A 14,880-nucleotide genomic window follows, 5' to 3' on the forward strand; every position below is an offset into this window, starting at 1 on the left:
CTCTATTATGGCCTATCCTGAGTGACTGCTAGTTCCAAAGAGTATTAACCTATAACAATCCTTACTAGGTCCGGTTACCAAACCTGAGCAATAGAATGCTACGAACAAATACCACACAATGACAAGTAATTTATAATCCAAAATCACAAATAATTATTAAATTATCACATACGTGCATGTATAATCACACTAATTAATCAATTTCAGGTAAATAATGACTATATGGAAGCTTAAAAACAATTCAGGATTGAACATGGATAAATTTGAATTGAAAACAAAAAGTTGAGAAAATTTTAAAATAATGGCCACACGGCTGTGTGGCTAAGCTGTGTGACAGAGCCCAGACTGTGTGGCTCAGAAACATGATTGTATAGTCAAACCGTGTACAAATCGAAATATGGGTCACACGGCTGTGTCGCAGACCGTGTGCTGAACTATGAATGTGTTCGAAATATGGTCACACAGTCATGTCGTAGACCATGTGAAAAATCCTGCACCTAAAATTAACAAGACACACGGCCGTGTGCACCTAAAATGGCTTCTAAAACAAGACAATTATTCACACATCACTTGGGTCTCAAGCCAAACCAAAATCAATTATTTACATAACTTAAAAACTTATTCAAACAAGCTTAAAACATGTTAAAACATTCAACCTAAGTGCTTAACTAGTGTACCTTCATTAGCACCACATTTCAATAATTCAAAAGCAACTCAGAATGGAATTGATCAAACATACTAATCTTAAGCACATTAGGCCATTTAACCATCTCATATTTGATGTTCATTCTAACATTATAACTTAGATACAAATACTACCAAAGCTAATAAGGTAAAACATAGTTATAACTTGACTTGTACCAGTTCCATACTAACATCACTAGGCATATCATGTATTAACTAGTTCCAAACAATCATCAAGCATAAAACCAAATATGTAACCAACTGATTCATGACAATATTAAGCAATTAACCCAAAGTAAAACTCTTCCAAGCTATCAGCAAATTGACCATTTCCAATACACATGTATTTAATTACATACCATTAAAGACCATCAAGATACAAAATGACCAAAACTAGAATATCACAACTTAGGTACATGCCAAAACCAAACAAAAAGACTGTTCACCATATTTGAGTTTGGGATCGTCGTTAGATGTTGAATCGATGATAGAACTACTAGGTATCTAACCTGCGCTTGAGAGAAACAAACGTACGCTGAGTATAACTTAGTGGTATTTCTATATGCAATATTAAATTATAATATAAATTATGTAATACATGACTTAACAACAATATCTAATGCAAATTAATATTGAAAGCTACAAATCATAATGCACCATTTAATATTACAATTGATTTACTATAATAAATCTATCTAACATAATTGTAACACATATACATTTTACTTATAACAATCAAAATAATTTTATCACATCAATATTATATACACATTTAGGACTTAACTCCAAAGATCCTCTATTCAATTTCATTTATAATCAATGTCTCAATTCCATATCATTATTTCATCCCTCATACTTATATACATATACGCAATTATATTTATATATATCACATCTCAAAATAGATTCAATTTCATATTTATATTACTATACGATATTTCTAAAACTATTCACTTTAATCCTCATCGCAAATAATAAATTTGAATTGGACCAATTCAACTCTTTTTATCATTTATAGCTTACCTTATGAACTTCTCATGCAATACAATTCATAAGTGTAGCAATTGAAGTTGTTCAGGTTATAGAAATATAAATCGTAAATTTCGAGCTATTTATTAACGACTTTGTTTTTCCCTTCTTTTTTGAGGATTTTGGGTCGTCATTAGCTACGGAATAAAATAAACAACATATTTCATCAATATACATACACTTTCACATTCCATTCCTAATTAATGCAACTTTTACATTTTAATCAATTTAGTCCCTAAAACCGGAACTAACATAACTTCCACAATTAATCCTGAATTTTTATACCAATTTCACTCTAAGCTAAATTTAACTTCCTATTTTTCATTTCTACCTCTCAATTTCAAAATTTTCGTAATTTAATCCTTATTGCTCAAAATCAACTATTAACTTTACAATTTAGTTATTTTTCACTTCTAAACTAAAAATCTATCAAATTAGTCCTTAAAACTTTAACTAATCAACAATGATAACATCTTCAATCTTAAGCTGTACCGAAAAATAGAACATATTTTAGTTAGTTCGAGGTACCAAAATTCCAAAAACATAAAAATTATAAGAAAATGACTAAATTGCACTAACCAATTTTAAGCTTGAAAAATGAATCCCCATGCACTTAGCTTCTTCTCTCCTTCTCTAATGGATCGGCCAAAGAACGAAATGAAGAAAATTTCATCTCTCTTTCTTTCCACTTTACATATATTATACTTTTAATTTTTAATTTTTAACTTATGTTTTAATAAATAATTTTTATAACATTTTCCTAATAAAATTTCTCAATTGCCGTCCACTTCCATTTAACTAACGGTTTAATTTCCTAATAAGTCCCTTAACTATGATTTACTTTACGATTTAATTATAATTCAACTTTTGACTCTTGCTAAATTTTAGCACTAATTCGATAAAATTTCTTAACCAAAGTTTGATTCAGATCTAATTTAAATTGTAAATATTTAATAAAAATATTTACAAGTTCGATTTATGGAAAACAAGGTTCCGATACCTTAATTTTCAAAACTATCGACTTTAGAACCGATACAGTTGTACCTTATATAACTTTACAAATAATTAATTTTATTAAACCAAATCTCAATAATACTGTAATACTTTTGTAAATATTAATAAATAATATTCACTAATTCTATCAGACCGTTTCCGACTCCACTGACTTTCGAGTCGTTACATAACTTTTTGCCAAATCCTCCCTCAATTTCCTTCCACTTTCCCCTACATGTTTTCCATCTTGCAATGTTGTTGGAATATTGGCAAAGATACCCTTCCATGGATGAACAAACATGCACATCAAGAAATAAACAAAGACACATCTTTTAAGTTTGTAAACAACTAGAAAGTATGTGCTGCTATGATGCACTAAGTGCGCCAAATGGATTCCGTAGCATCTCAAAATTTGCCACCCATAAGAGCACGAATCCATGACCACTCACTAAAGATAGTCCTTATTTACAACACAAGTACCTAACTCAAAGTCTAATAATTCCATGGGAAACTTTAGCAAGTAAAACCCTATATTAAAAATTAAAGCATTAACAGATTTCAGAAGGTCACTCTTCTAAAGAAAGTGAAGTGTTTTATTATAATAAAAGCAAAGCATAAAAGAAACTTTTGAAACCATTTCTAGGCCTCAGTTTCTTAGAAACACATCTTCAGCAAATAAATCATATACAGGCTGAGCATGGTAAAGAAAATGAAGCAGGTACAAACTTAAATTCAATTGTCTTTTCATTAACAAGCATTGAACAGCCAAATTAAGTAAACTAGAGGACTTTTCAATGAACAGAGCAAATATATACAAGAGGTTAAACTTACATTAGTGTCATACTTCATGTTATTAAAGTGGATTACGCATGTAGAATTTTAAATAAATTAAAAATGTCTAATTATTGGTTTGATATAAAAAGCTTTCATTCAGTGAATATGTGGTTTTCGATTGTCCATTAATATAATAGAAATATTAAACAGAAACGTCAGTGTTCATAAAAATAATAATAGGAATGATGCGTCAAAGCCAAACAGAGCAAGAAACACACACATATCATGCATTGACGTTTTCCATTTCGTTTTCCTTCACTTTCTCATTGAAGCCAAACAGAGTAAGCACATATATATCATGTATCGACATCTTCCTTTTCCTTCATTTCCTCGTTAAAGCCAAACAGAGTAAACACACATACACACATATAGAATACCTTATAAAGACGAAGATTCATAGTGGAAACTTTGGTAGGAAGCTTGAAAACAGATCACCGTCGTCGCAAAAACACCGCCGTGGAACACTGAAAACCTTGAAAAATCTAGGGATACAACAAAAAACAAAGTAATGAAAATCTTTTCTTTTTTTTAACAGCGAAAAAATTATCTGCACTGTGCTTGCCAGACCTTTCATATGCCAATATGCGTTCGTATATATATATATATAAATGATGTTGGTGTTTTAATTTCCCCTGGGTCAGACGGCTTCGCGAGAGTATGTTAAAACACTGCTAACTGAAAATACGTCATTGCTGATCGACCCATCAAACCATCTATTTGCAGTGTTAACAAACTCCTGTGACTCCTGCATGTAAAAGAAATAGCACAAATAGTAAGAGAATATACATGTACGTGTAATTAATTTAAGCCTAAAATAAGTCTTCAAATCAAAACTTGAGTTACGCTATACATAATGTAACACGCTAAACTCGACCCGATTGTTGAGCCTGAACTACAGTGTATTACAATCGTTGTTGAAGCGATTGTGAATAATTCACCACTAAATTATACAATTAATTTAACTAAATCAAACGAATATATATTCCTCAATTATACTTATATAATTAGGAGTTTCATTTACATGCATCTAAGAACATACAAACTATCAACCAACTAGACTATAAAGATCAAAGTCTGATCGTAAAATTATTTAATAACGTGGAATCCAATCTACTAAGTACATGCCAACATAATTAAGGATGGAACAACTAAACATTCATGTAAACTCGCAACCAATGAGATATCAAGTAGAAAATATAGACCTTAAGGGCTTACCCGAATTCTCTCCAAATCATACCCATCTTCAAGCAAGCTCCTTTCCCTCACAATCTGTCTCCTCTTCTCCTCTCCTATTCGTAACTATCCTTCATGAGAGGTTCTTCCCAAAAACAACGAAAACAACCAAGGGTTCTTTCCTGCAATTTTTTTTTCCTTTCCAAACGGCGGAGAGAAAAAGAAAGAAAGTGGAAGTTGTAACTTTTATTATGTTTTAATATATAATATTAATTAATTAATTAATTAAAATTTGAATATCTTTTTCAACTAAAATCAGCTTTTTTTTTATCCAACTAACCTCAAAAAAAAAATATTTACAAAAATGATTCTATTTGAAAAATTATAACGGAAATAAACTAAAATCTATAGTTTCGGGCGACGCCGACCATCTCACCGCTGGCACTACCCTCCATAATCCCTAATCATGCCTTAATGATTGCCCCGTCCACTAAAAAATGTTTTTTTTTGTGTTAGCACTGTAATGGCCAGCACCCATATATGTATTTTATTGAATTACCTTTGAAAAATATGAGTATTTTATGATTTTCAAATATATATTTTTTAATAGGTGCCGGTGGCCGGCACCGATTCAAAATCTTAAAAAAAATTTGATTTTTTAGTGCCGGTGTTGAAGTGGCCGACATCGGTTCAAAATAAAAAAAATGGATTCAGGAGGAAAAGAACTTCACTTCAATTGTGTCAGTTGGCTTGAGAGAAGTCGGCGATGGCTAACTACATAATGAGTGAAGGCGGCGGCTAGGTCAATTGGAGAAGGAAAAAGAGAAGTAAATAATAAAATATAAAAAAAAGATAAATTACACTAACAATCACTCAACTTTAGGGGTAGATGACAAAACAACCACCCAAATTTCAATTCAGTCACTCAACTTTTTAAAATTAACAAATCAGTCACCCATTAACATATTTTCTGTCACAAGGTTAATGGATGATTGGGTTTTACTTTTTTTCTTCCTTGTGTTTTTCTTCTTTTTCTTCTCATCTTTCTCTTCATCTTCTTCTCCTTCAACCTCTTTTTCCTTATGCTTCTTTTCTTTTTCATCTTCTTCTTCTTCTCTTTATCTTCTTTTACCACCTCTGTATCCTCGTGTTTTCCTTCTCTCTTTATCTCCACCTCCTTGTCTTTTTTCTTCTTTTTTTTCTCTGTGTTCTCATCATCTTCTTCATCTTTGTGCATCTTCTCATTTTCTCTTCTTTATTCTTCATTTCTCCAATTTCACTATCCTCTGTTTTTCCTTAACCTTCTCTTTTGTTTCTCTCCCTTATCCTCCTTATGCTTCGGCTTTTCCTTCTCCACTATTTTTCCTCCTTATGTTTCACTTTCCTTATGCTTCAACTGAATGAGAAAATTGACAGTTCAAGCACATATAATAGCAGGAAAAATTGTGGTAGCATAAAAGGTTTCAATGATTAATCAACACAAGTTTTTCCATAACGTTAGCATTTTCTTACTCCCTTTATCTGCAAAAAGATTTTGCTTGTTGCAGTTTGTAAAAATTGCATGCTGGAATTTCTTCTGTTTAAACAAAAAAAAATAAAAACTTCTAAGAAATATATGCTAAATTCAAAGAAAATGGTGCAAAGAAAATGAATCTTTACACCCAGATTTGTTTCTAACTTTCTTCAAGCAAAAACAACCCATGAATGCAATTAACCTTTTTCCAAGAAGAAGGTTAATATAGACCAGACATGGCACATTGGCTAGTGAGAGGGATTAGATCGAGTCAATAGGCGATGAACTTGTCGTTGAGGACAGAAGAGTTAACTTCAATTTCGACGAGGTCAATGGCTATGGTGGGAACCTCGACAATCATGATGCGGTGGAGGGTGTTGGCCATGAAGATGTCGGTGTCGTGGAAGCGTAGTCGTCGTCTTTGACTTCCCGAATTTCAACCCCTAGGAATCGCTGGTACGAAGATCCTTCCATTTTCGCTTCTTCTTCTTCTCCATTTTTTTCACTTCTTTTTCTACTGCCCAGTGCTCTTAAATGGGATTGTTTAAATGACAGCTAGCCCACTATTAAATACCATATCACGTTTTCGTTACGTCTGTCACGAAAAATGGTTAAAAGAACTGATGTGTTAATTTTCAAAAGTTAAGTAACTAAAGTGAAACATGAATGATTATTTTATCAGCTACCTAAAAATTGAATGACTGTTGCTGTAATTTACCTAATAGAAAATAAAAATAAAACCAAAACTCATCTGTGACCGTTATTGAGGAGAGAGAAGACATGAGATGAAAGTTCAAAAAAAGAGAAAATCTCTTACAATTACCAATGAAATAACAAGTTTTAACATTAATGACCCACCAAACAATTTTTATATTTAAGTAATTTTTTTAAAATTTTTTTATTAGAACTCGGTATTCTTTATTAAATAATTCATATTTAACATTCAATTAAATATTTTTTAAAAATAAAAAAAAAATCATTCAATACATTTTAAACCCCTTAGCATTTAAACCTAGATGTTAGCTCCCTTCTAGAGGTGCTCATGGGCCGGGCGGCCTGGCCCAGCCCGACGACCCGCCCAAAATATAGGAGGGTTTGGGTAAAATATAGGCCGAAATATGGGCTTGGGCAAAAAATGAGGCCTTTAGAAAATCAGGCTGGGCTGACACCACTTTTTGGCCGGGCCTACCCGATATAATAAATATATTTATTTTTTAATTTTTTTAATTTTAAAATACTTTTTTTAATTATTTTTTAATTTTAAAATATTTTTAAAATACTTTTTTAATTTTTAAAATAAATTTTTGGTATTTATTAAAAAATGGGCGGTAGGCCTTTATGATTTTTCCTGCCAGGCCTGGGCAAAATTTTAAGCCCATATTTCGGGCTGGACCCAGGCCTAGGACTCGGGCCAAAATTTTTATGGGCCCGGCCCGGCCCATGAGCACATTTACTCCCCTCTCTAATTCCAAATTGATTTATTTTAATTAATATCTCATATTTAAAAGGATGCTTGTAGGTATGATATCATTAATTTTAATTTTTAATTATTTTAATTTCATTGGTAACTGTAAGAGATTTTATCTTTTCTTGAACTTTCATCTCATATCTTCTCTCTCCTCAATAATGGTCACAGTTGGGCTTTGGTTTCATTTTTATTTTTCATTTTTCATTCTTTACTCCTATTTTTTCTTCTCTATTTATCCTAGTCGCCTTCACTCCACTATGTAGTCAGTCATCGCCGACGTCCCTCAAGTCAATTGACACAATCGAAGTGTAGCTCTCTTCCTTCTCAATCCACCTTTTTATTATTATTTTGAATCGGTGTCGGCCACTTCAACATTGACACCACAAAATAAAAAATTATTTTCTTTAATTTTGAACCGATATTGGCCACTTCAACGTCGGCACCTATTAAAATATTATTTTTTCTTTTTAAATCGTAGAATACATATATTTTTTAAAGGTATTTCAAAAAAATACATACATGTGCCGATTATTACAGTGTCGACACAAAAAAATCATCTTTTATTGAATGGGGCAATTGTTAATGGGGCAATTGTTAAGGCATGATTAGGGGACTGTGGAGGGTGGTGTCGGCGGTGAGATGGCCGACACCATCTGGCACTGTAGATTTTAGGTTATTTCCATCATAGTTTTTCGAATAGGGTAATTTTGTAATTATTTATTTATTTTAGGTTAGTTGGGTAAAAAAGCCCCTAAAATCTCATACCAACCCTCCACTATTATAAAAAGATGGCTAATTGCCACTTTAAGCCTTGAACCATTATTATATAAGCCTTTTAGTTAATAAAAAAATCAATAGCAATCAACTTTTGCATTTTTTTTACGATTTAGTCCTTGTATCTTAATTAGCTATTCAAATGACAAAATTAATGGACCAAACTTTAATTAATCTTTTTACTAACTTTGTAAATATTATTTATGGAAACGGGGTCTCAAAATCGTAATTTCCAACTCCACTAACTTTAGAATCATTACACTTGTACCTTAATTTACTATCAATTAAGCAAAATTACTAAACCAAACTTTAATATATTTCCATAATAGTCTCATAAATATTAAAAATTAATATCTATTAACACAATTTACGAAAATGTCATTTCAGAACCATAATTTCTGATACCACTGGAAACCGGGTCGTTACATATCAAGCCCTAGTCTCTGCAACCAAAAAATAAATACCTTGTCTACAATAACATATTTTCCAACGAAACTAAGAAGCTTCAGAATTATAAAACTTGCACTAATCATCCACGCCGAAAACATTAAAGCTTTAGAATTATAAAACTTCCTTAAGTACCTTAACCAACATTAAAGCATCGAAAACATCTTGTTCGAGAGATGAAGCTCTAATCATCCACGCCGCAAAATAAATTAAAATAAACAAAGATGTTAGCTTTCAATATTATACCATTGGACTTGAAAAGTTTAAAAATGTTTTTTAATGAATATATGTTTGTAGGAAGCACTACACTTGAGGAGACGTTTGATTTGAGGAGCTGAGAAGGAAGCGAGGTCCATGCCCCAACAGACGGCATGACGAGCCTCGCACTTCTTTTGGTTGTAGCTCTTCTTTACATCAGGTTTCGAGTTGTCGTTGATTTCGTTTTCTCAGAGATCAGATGGAGATGGGGCATTGGGTAATCTGGTTCCAAGTGGGCAGAGATGAGCATTTCGATGGGAGGAAGTTTTTGATGGACGAAGAAAGATGAAGTGTAGAAGCAGGCCCAGAAAAAGAAAAAGAAATAGAAAAATAAGAAAAAGGAAAGAGGAAGGAAAATAAAAAGAAAAAAAATGAGGCATAATAGGATGGCATGTGGCGGCGTGCGATTGGTCAGTGCTACCACATTAGCAAAAAATTAACGTCACTATTCTTAAGTACCAATATAATGAACGGAAAAAAAGTTTGGGTACTAATTTGGGACAAAAAAAATTCATAAATATCAATCTGGAAGAAGTGGATAAGTTTGGATACCAATTATATATTCAATCCTATGAATAATATTAAAAAAAATTTGGTGTGAAAATAATATAATAATATATAATATATACAACACCAGTGCTTGAAAAACGCAGTAAATACAAGATTCTAAAACAATCAAGATTTGTAGCCTTATTCCTCTTACAATCAAAGGAAAAAACAATCAAGATGCACCAAGAAATCTATGTGCTTCTATTCTCTCTCAAAACAATAACAAACAAAGGATGTAAAAGGAAGATGAAGAGGTCCCCCATCACATCACTCTAGAGGGGATAACATTGCCACCACCTCTTCTTCTCCAGTGATGCATTCCAACATCAACACCCCCATTTTACGAGCCATAATATATAGGAAAAAGCTATCAAACAAGAAGAGGCAAAAGAAGAAATCAAGACACTTTCCCAACACATTGGAGTATATTTGATATCTTATTATTTTATTGGTATTTAAAAATTTGTAAAATGTCATTCAAATAAGGAGTGAATAGGGTACACTTTTACGTCTTCAATTTTCTCTTAATTTTCACATCTTCGCTATTGTTGCTTTGTTATCCGAATATAGATCACTAAATAACCGCTATGGTAACTAATCTAAATGGGTCGATTTAACCAAAGCTTCAATAACCATGCCATGGCGTGTACCCTGGGCTGTAAGGGTAACTGTGTACTTTCGACATCGAACTATGCCCTCGCAATCCATCCCTCCTGTATTGATCCCACATCGCTTGCTCCTCCACCAAAAACCTCTGCTTCTTCTCTATGTCTGACATTTGCACATACGAAGGCGGCTCCACCGTCAGAGACGCCGAGAACGGATCAACGACGGTGTTTCCTATGTTTTTAGATAATGGTGGTGCCGGTAAGGCAAGCATCGCCGGTCTTCCTGATGAACCAAACGCAAAGCTGCTAGTACTTCCACTGGCGGCATAACCCGATGAAGCCATGGCCGCCATGGTGTTGCCCTGTTGGTACATGCTGTCAAGCAATAATATGTCGAACCCACCACCGAGTGTCGCTCTTTGTTTGGTTAAGTTGCTCGCTGATTGAACCAAAGCTGATTCCCAATCAGCATCATCCATGAAAGCTTCCCATCCTGGACCCGATGACGGAGTACCAACGGCGGCTGGTGCATAACCATCAAACAACGCCAACGCCAATTTGTCTCCGTAATCTTGACTGGACATTGCGTCCTCTGCGAGGTCCAATAGATCACCCTTTGGTTCAACAACTAAAGCTTTCGAATTATCTACTTCCTCTTCTTTCTCAGGTTCTGGTTCTTCCTTTTCAACAGGCTCGGGTTCTGGCAACGATTTAACGGCGTTCATATCTTCTGCTTCCTCACATGAGTCTGTTTCTTTAACGAATCCCGATTCATCACTAATTTTCTTCCCTTGTTCCAATGCAGATTTATCGCGGATAAATTCATCGATAAGGTCGAGCTTTTTCTGGGTGATTTTCTCGATTTCGGGATAATCATAAGATCGTGCAATGCCGATGCTCTTGCACCATGAGTAGAAATTTTCGAGGTCATCGAACTGTTTTCTTTCGCGGCAGAATATATTGTAGATTTTTATGGAATCAGAGATATCAAGCTCCATGAAACGATCGATTAAAACCCCTAATATTTCCGTTATGTCATAATATATTTGGAAACTTTCTTTAACTATTGCGTGAAGAGCCACGATGACCACCCTGTTGCCCTTTGCTGAACCTGTTTCAATTCAAAAAACAAAAGTTACCACTACGTACATATCATTACTTTTTAAGAAATGATAATGGTTGCCTCCTCGATTATGATGTGTATATATATAGGCAAACCTATTGGACGACAGCCTAAGAAGCGGTCGAGAAGCTGTTGCAAATGCAACAACTTTGAAAACAAATGCTCGTTCTTCAACTCAGCAATAGGTATGGATCGGACAACAGAGGGGTCCTCGTTATCTTCATGATCTTCATCATTGTAACCATACATGCTTCGTCTTCCACCATACCTGCCTTCCATCATGTATTCAAGTCTTTCATCCAGGTACAACGCGTAAGTACGCACGAAGGCAGAGAAATCCCAGGAATTGGATTGGGAAGTATCGCGGAAATCCGACATGTTGAGGATGCGAGTCCCGCGGCGAGTGGAGAAGAAAATCTCTTGTTCATAGGCAGGATCGCCTTCGGAGAGGAGGCGTTGGATAAGCATGAGGGTTTTGAGGGCGACGGTCCAGTTGCGGGTCTTGTTGAGGCGTTTGGAGAGGGTTTTGACACAGGCGCTGATGTGGGCACGCGAGTAGGAGGTTAAACTCAGGATTTCTTGAATGTGTCTTTCCTCTGCTGGGTATTCTTCGTGCCTTGTTGCCTTGACAATGGCCACTTCGAGGTCGGAAACTGAGCTGCTGCTGCCCACTTTGGCCAGGCTTATGCTGGTTTGGTCTTTCACATGTCCGATGGCTCTTCTGATCTTGCTTGGGGCCATGGGGAATTTCGTATTCCTTCCTGCTACAACAATTCTGGCATTAAGCAATGAATTATATGAAATGAATGCTGAGATAGAGAGAGAATCATGGAATGAAATCCCACCTCGTTGGCTGTCGGACGTAAGAATATGAATGAAGGGTCAAATAAATCCCCCAACAACAATCGTTTTTATTACAAAACGATCGTTGAAGGGAGAATAAAGATTATTACAGAGAAGAAAGGAAGTAAGAGAAACGAGGAATATGTCTTTGAAGAATAGGGTCTCCTTTTTCTCCTGGGAAACTTTCCTCTCCCTTCTTTCACTATATCTTTCCCTTTCCTTTTTTCTTATTTGTTTTTAGGTTTAAATCAAACGTTAAAAGTCATATCTGTCAAACCAGCATTGCCATTTATTTCCTCTATTATAAGAAAAGCTTTCGATGGGAGATATTAAGCCACATGTTCATTCCTAATTGGCTAATGCGAACTATATTTTTGTTTCTTTTATAGAAAACGAGCCAATTGTGAGACCAAAATTAAGGTTTTTTTTTTCCTAAAATTCTAAAAATTACATTTTCTGATTTTGAAATGTAAAAATTGTGAGACCGAGCATAACCCAATGTAGCAACTGAAACTGACCACCCATCCTCCTGATGAATCTCGTATCAACCCACCACCAACCGTTGCACCTGTGACACTGCTAACGCCCCCATATGTATTCAGCTTATATCATCCGCTTCGGGGCGCATTTCACTGTACTTGCCTCAGTCGTCACTCAGCTTCAAGGGATTCGTCAATAACCTTAGCCCAAGACAGGCTAGCGGCCCCTATGTCTACTACACAGTGATGCAGGTGTTGAAAAATAACCCGGTTGCGGTTCTTCCATATGTTCCCTGCAAAAGCACCAAACATATCTCCCAGCCGACACCATTAACCACCACATCATCACTATTCCAAAGATTTTCCAATAACCAGCTGCCCACTGATGACGTATAAAACCCATGTTGTTTCCAAATTGACCGCGGACTGGGCAATCTCAAATAACATGGACTACAGTTTCCTCATGCTGCCCACAGATAAAGCAAGAGCCATAATCGGTCATTTGTCGTCGTTGTCGCTCAGAGTTCGTAAGCAAGCGATCATGCACCAACAACCACAAGAATTGTCGTATTCTCTGTGGCAGTCGGAGCTACCAAACCAGCTTCCAATTTGAACTGATTGGCTCCCAACATGGTTGCCTCAGGATTCAATAGCTACTAGCCACCGTGAAACAATCCGTCTCGAACCTTTCATACACCCACCGGTCAACCCTTGCATCTGCTCTAGGAGAGTGAATCCCAGCAATGATCGTCAACACGGAATGCTGCAGCTCACCAGCAAACATTGACCGATTCCATTCACCATCAATCGTTACCATCGTAAAAACTGAGGCCAATGGAAAACTAGGTTCGGACAGCAAGCAGTAGCCAACCAAGGAACCCAATTTAATCCAAACGTCATTCCAAAACATCGGGGTTTTACCATCACTAAGTTGCAAATCGTGTTCTCCCGCAAGTCCCTCCATTCTCTAGAAAGGGATCTTTAAACAAAGCTACGACACCGCTGGTCAATGTCCATGGGGGCACCGCTCAACCAATTTATACTTTGATCGGAGGACCCGAACCAAAAATCCCTCCGGGCGGGCAACCAAAGTGTACCCAAGTTTCATGATAAATGCCCAATTCTGATAATGAACTGATCGCACGCCAAGCCCACCATGGTCCAACGGCTGGCAGCAACAGTCCCAGTTAACAAGCTGAACTTTCTACTTAGCAGTTGTGGAACCCCAAATAAACCTTCTAACCAATCGTTCAATCTCCCTACACACCCCCACAAGCAGAAGGGTCGATAGCATACAGTAACTTGGTACGACCAGAAGAACCGACTTAGCCAAAGTGACACGACCAGCTAAGGAAAGGAGGCTTACTTCATAACCATTTAGTCGATTTTTAATCTTCTCCACAACAAACTTACAAGTATCTATAGTCACGCTCGTGTGAAACAGTGGAACCCCAAGATACCTACTAACACCTAGCAGCCTGCTAATCTAATTCGTCACCCTGTCCTCGACATTGCTTGAAAAGGCCTTCTGAGTCTTTTGACTAGTAACCCTGTGCCCAGAACATCAACTGAAACGAGCCAGAATATCCTCCACCACACTCCCTTGCTGTAAATCCACTCGAGAAAAATACCAAGTCATCTACCAAAAACAGAGGAGAGATGGGGCGGCCCGACTTGGTTGATTTGTTTTTTATTTAAAAATTTAGGTTCATTTTTGTTATCCTCTTAAAAAATTTTACATGATAGACATGTAAAAAAAGTAAAATTGAAAATATGAATATGAGGTTTTAAAACAGTCATTCAAACTCTTTATGTAGAGAAAATTGTTGGAAGTATTTTTAGGAAAAATTGATATTATTTTTTAATTAAAATAATTAACTATATTAATTATTTATACTAATGATCTTATAATAATAAAGAGACGTTAAAATTAAATTACATCAATTAAATTTCAAATTTTAGCCTAAAATAAGACCAAAACTAAAATTCCGTCGTTATTTTATAACGTCAAAAGGAAACACACCCCAAACAAAATATTATTATTTATAGTTTAACGAGAATTTTATTAATATTTTCATAATAAACATTTCTTGTATTGTAATGGT

General features: G+C 35.2%; 1 protein-coding gene and 1 long non-coding RNA gene across 3 annotated transcripts; both read right to left on the reverse strand.

Moving 5' to 3' along the window:
* Positions 1 to 949: 949 nt before the first annotated feature.
* Positions 950 to 4,920, reverse strand: LOC105762714 (uncharacterized). Of its 2 annotated transcripts, none has more exons than XR_008192150.1 (4): positions 4,756 to 4,920; positions 4,108 to 4,285; positions 3,918 to 4,022; positions 950 to 1,193 (listed from the first exon to the last, which is right to left on the reverse strand). It is a non-coding gene; the product is annotated as an uncharacterized LOC105762714 (long non-coding RNA). The 2 variants fall into 2 exon arrangements; XR_001124012.2 differs by lacking the exon at positions 950 to 1,193 and adding an exon at positions 2,689 to 2,986.
* A 5,217-nt stretch (positions 4,921 to 10,137) lies between these two features.
* On the reverse strand, positions 10,138 to 14,683 carry LOC105762710 (putative clathrin assembly protein At1g03050). The gene is made up of 3 exons (XM_012580556.2): positions 12,299 to 14,683; positions 11,549 to 12,214; positions 10,138 to 11,441 (listed from the first exon to the last, which is right to left on the reverse strand). Exons 2-3 carry the CDS (start codon positions 12,192 to 12,194, stop codon positions 10,348 to 10,350), a joined length of 1,740 nt encoding a protein of 579 aa, XP_012436010.1. The 5' UTR covers positions 12,195 to 12,214; positions 12,299 to 14,683; the 3' UTR covers positions 10,138 to 10,347.
* Positions 14,684 to 14,880: the final 197 nt, after the last annotated feature.

The sequence above is a fragment of the Gossypium raimondii genome, chromosome 12 (assembly GCF_025698545.1).
Source record: "Gossypium raimondii isolate GPD5lz chromosome 12, ASM2569854v1, whole genome shotgun sequence".
NCBI classification, from domain to species: domain Eukaryota; kingdom Viridiplantae; phylum Streptophyta; class Magnoliopsida; order Malvales; family Malvaceae; genus Gossypium; species Gossypium raimondii.

Bases quoted from the DNA above. Each gene is read 5' to 3' on its own strand.
- LOC105762710 (XM_012580556.2), bottom strand. From the start codon at position 12,194: ATGGCCCCAAGCAAGATCAGAAGAGCCATCGGACATGTGAAAGACCAA. The intron at 11,442-11,548 runs GTTTGCCTATAT...GAATTGAAACAG, and splicing joins CTTAGGCTGTCGTCCAATAG to GTTCAGCAAAGGGCAACAGG.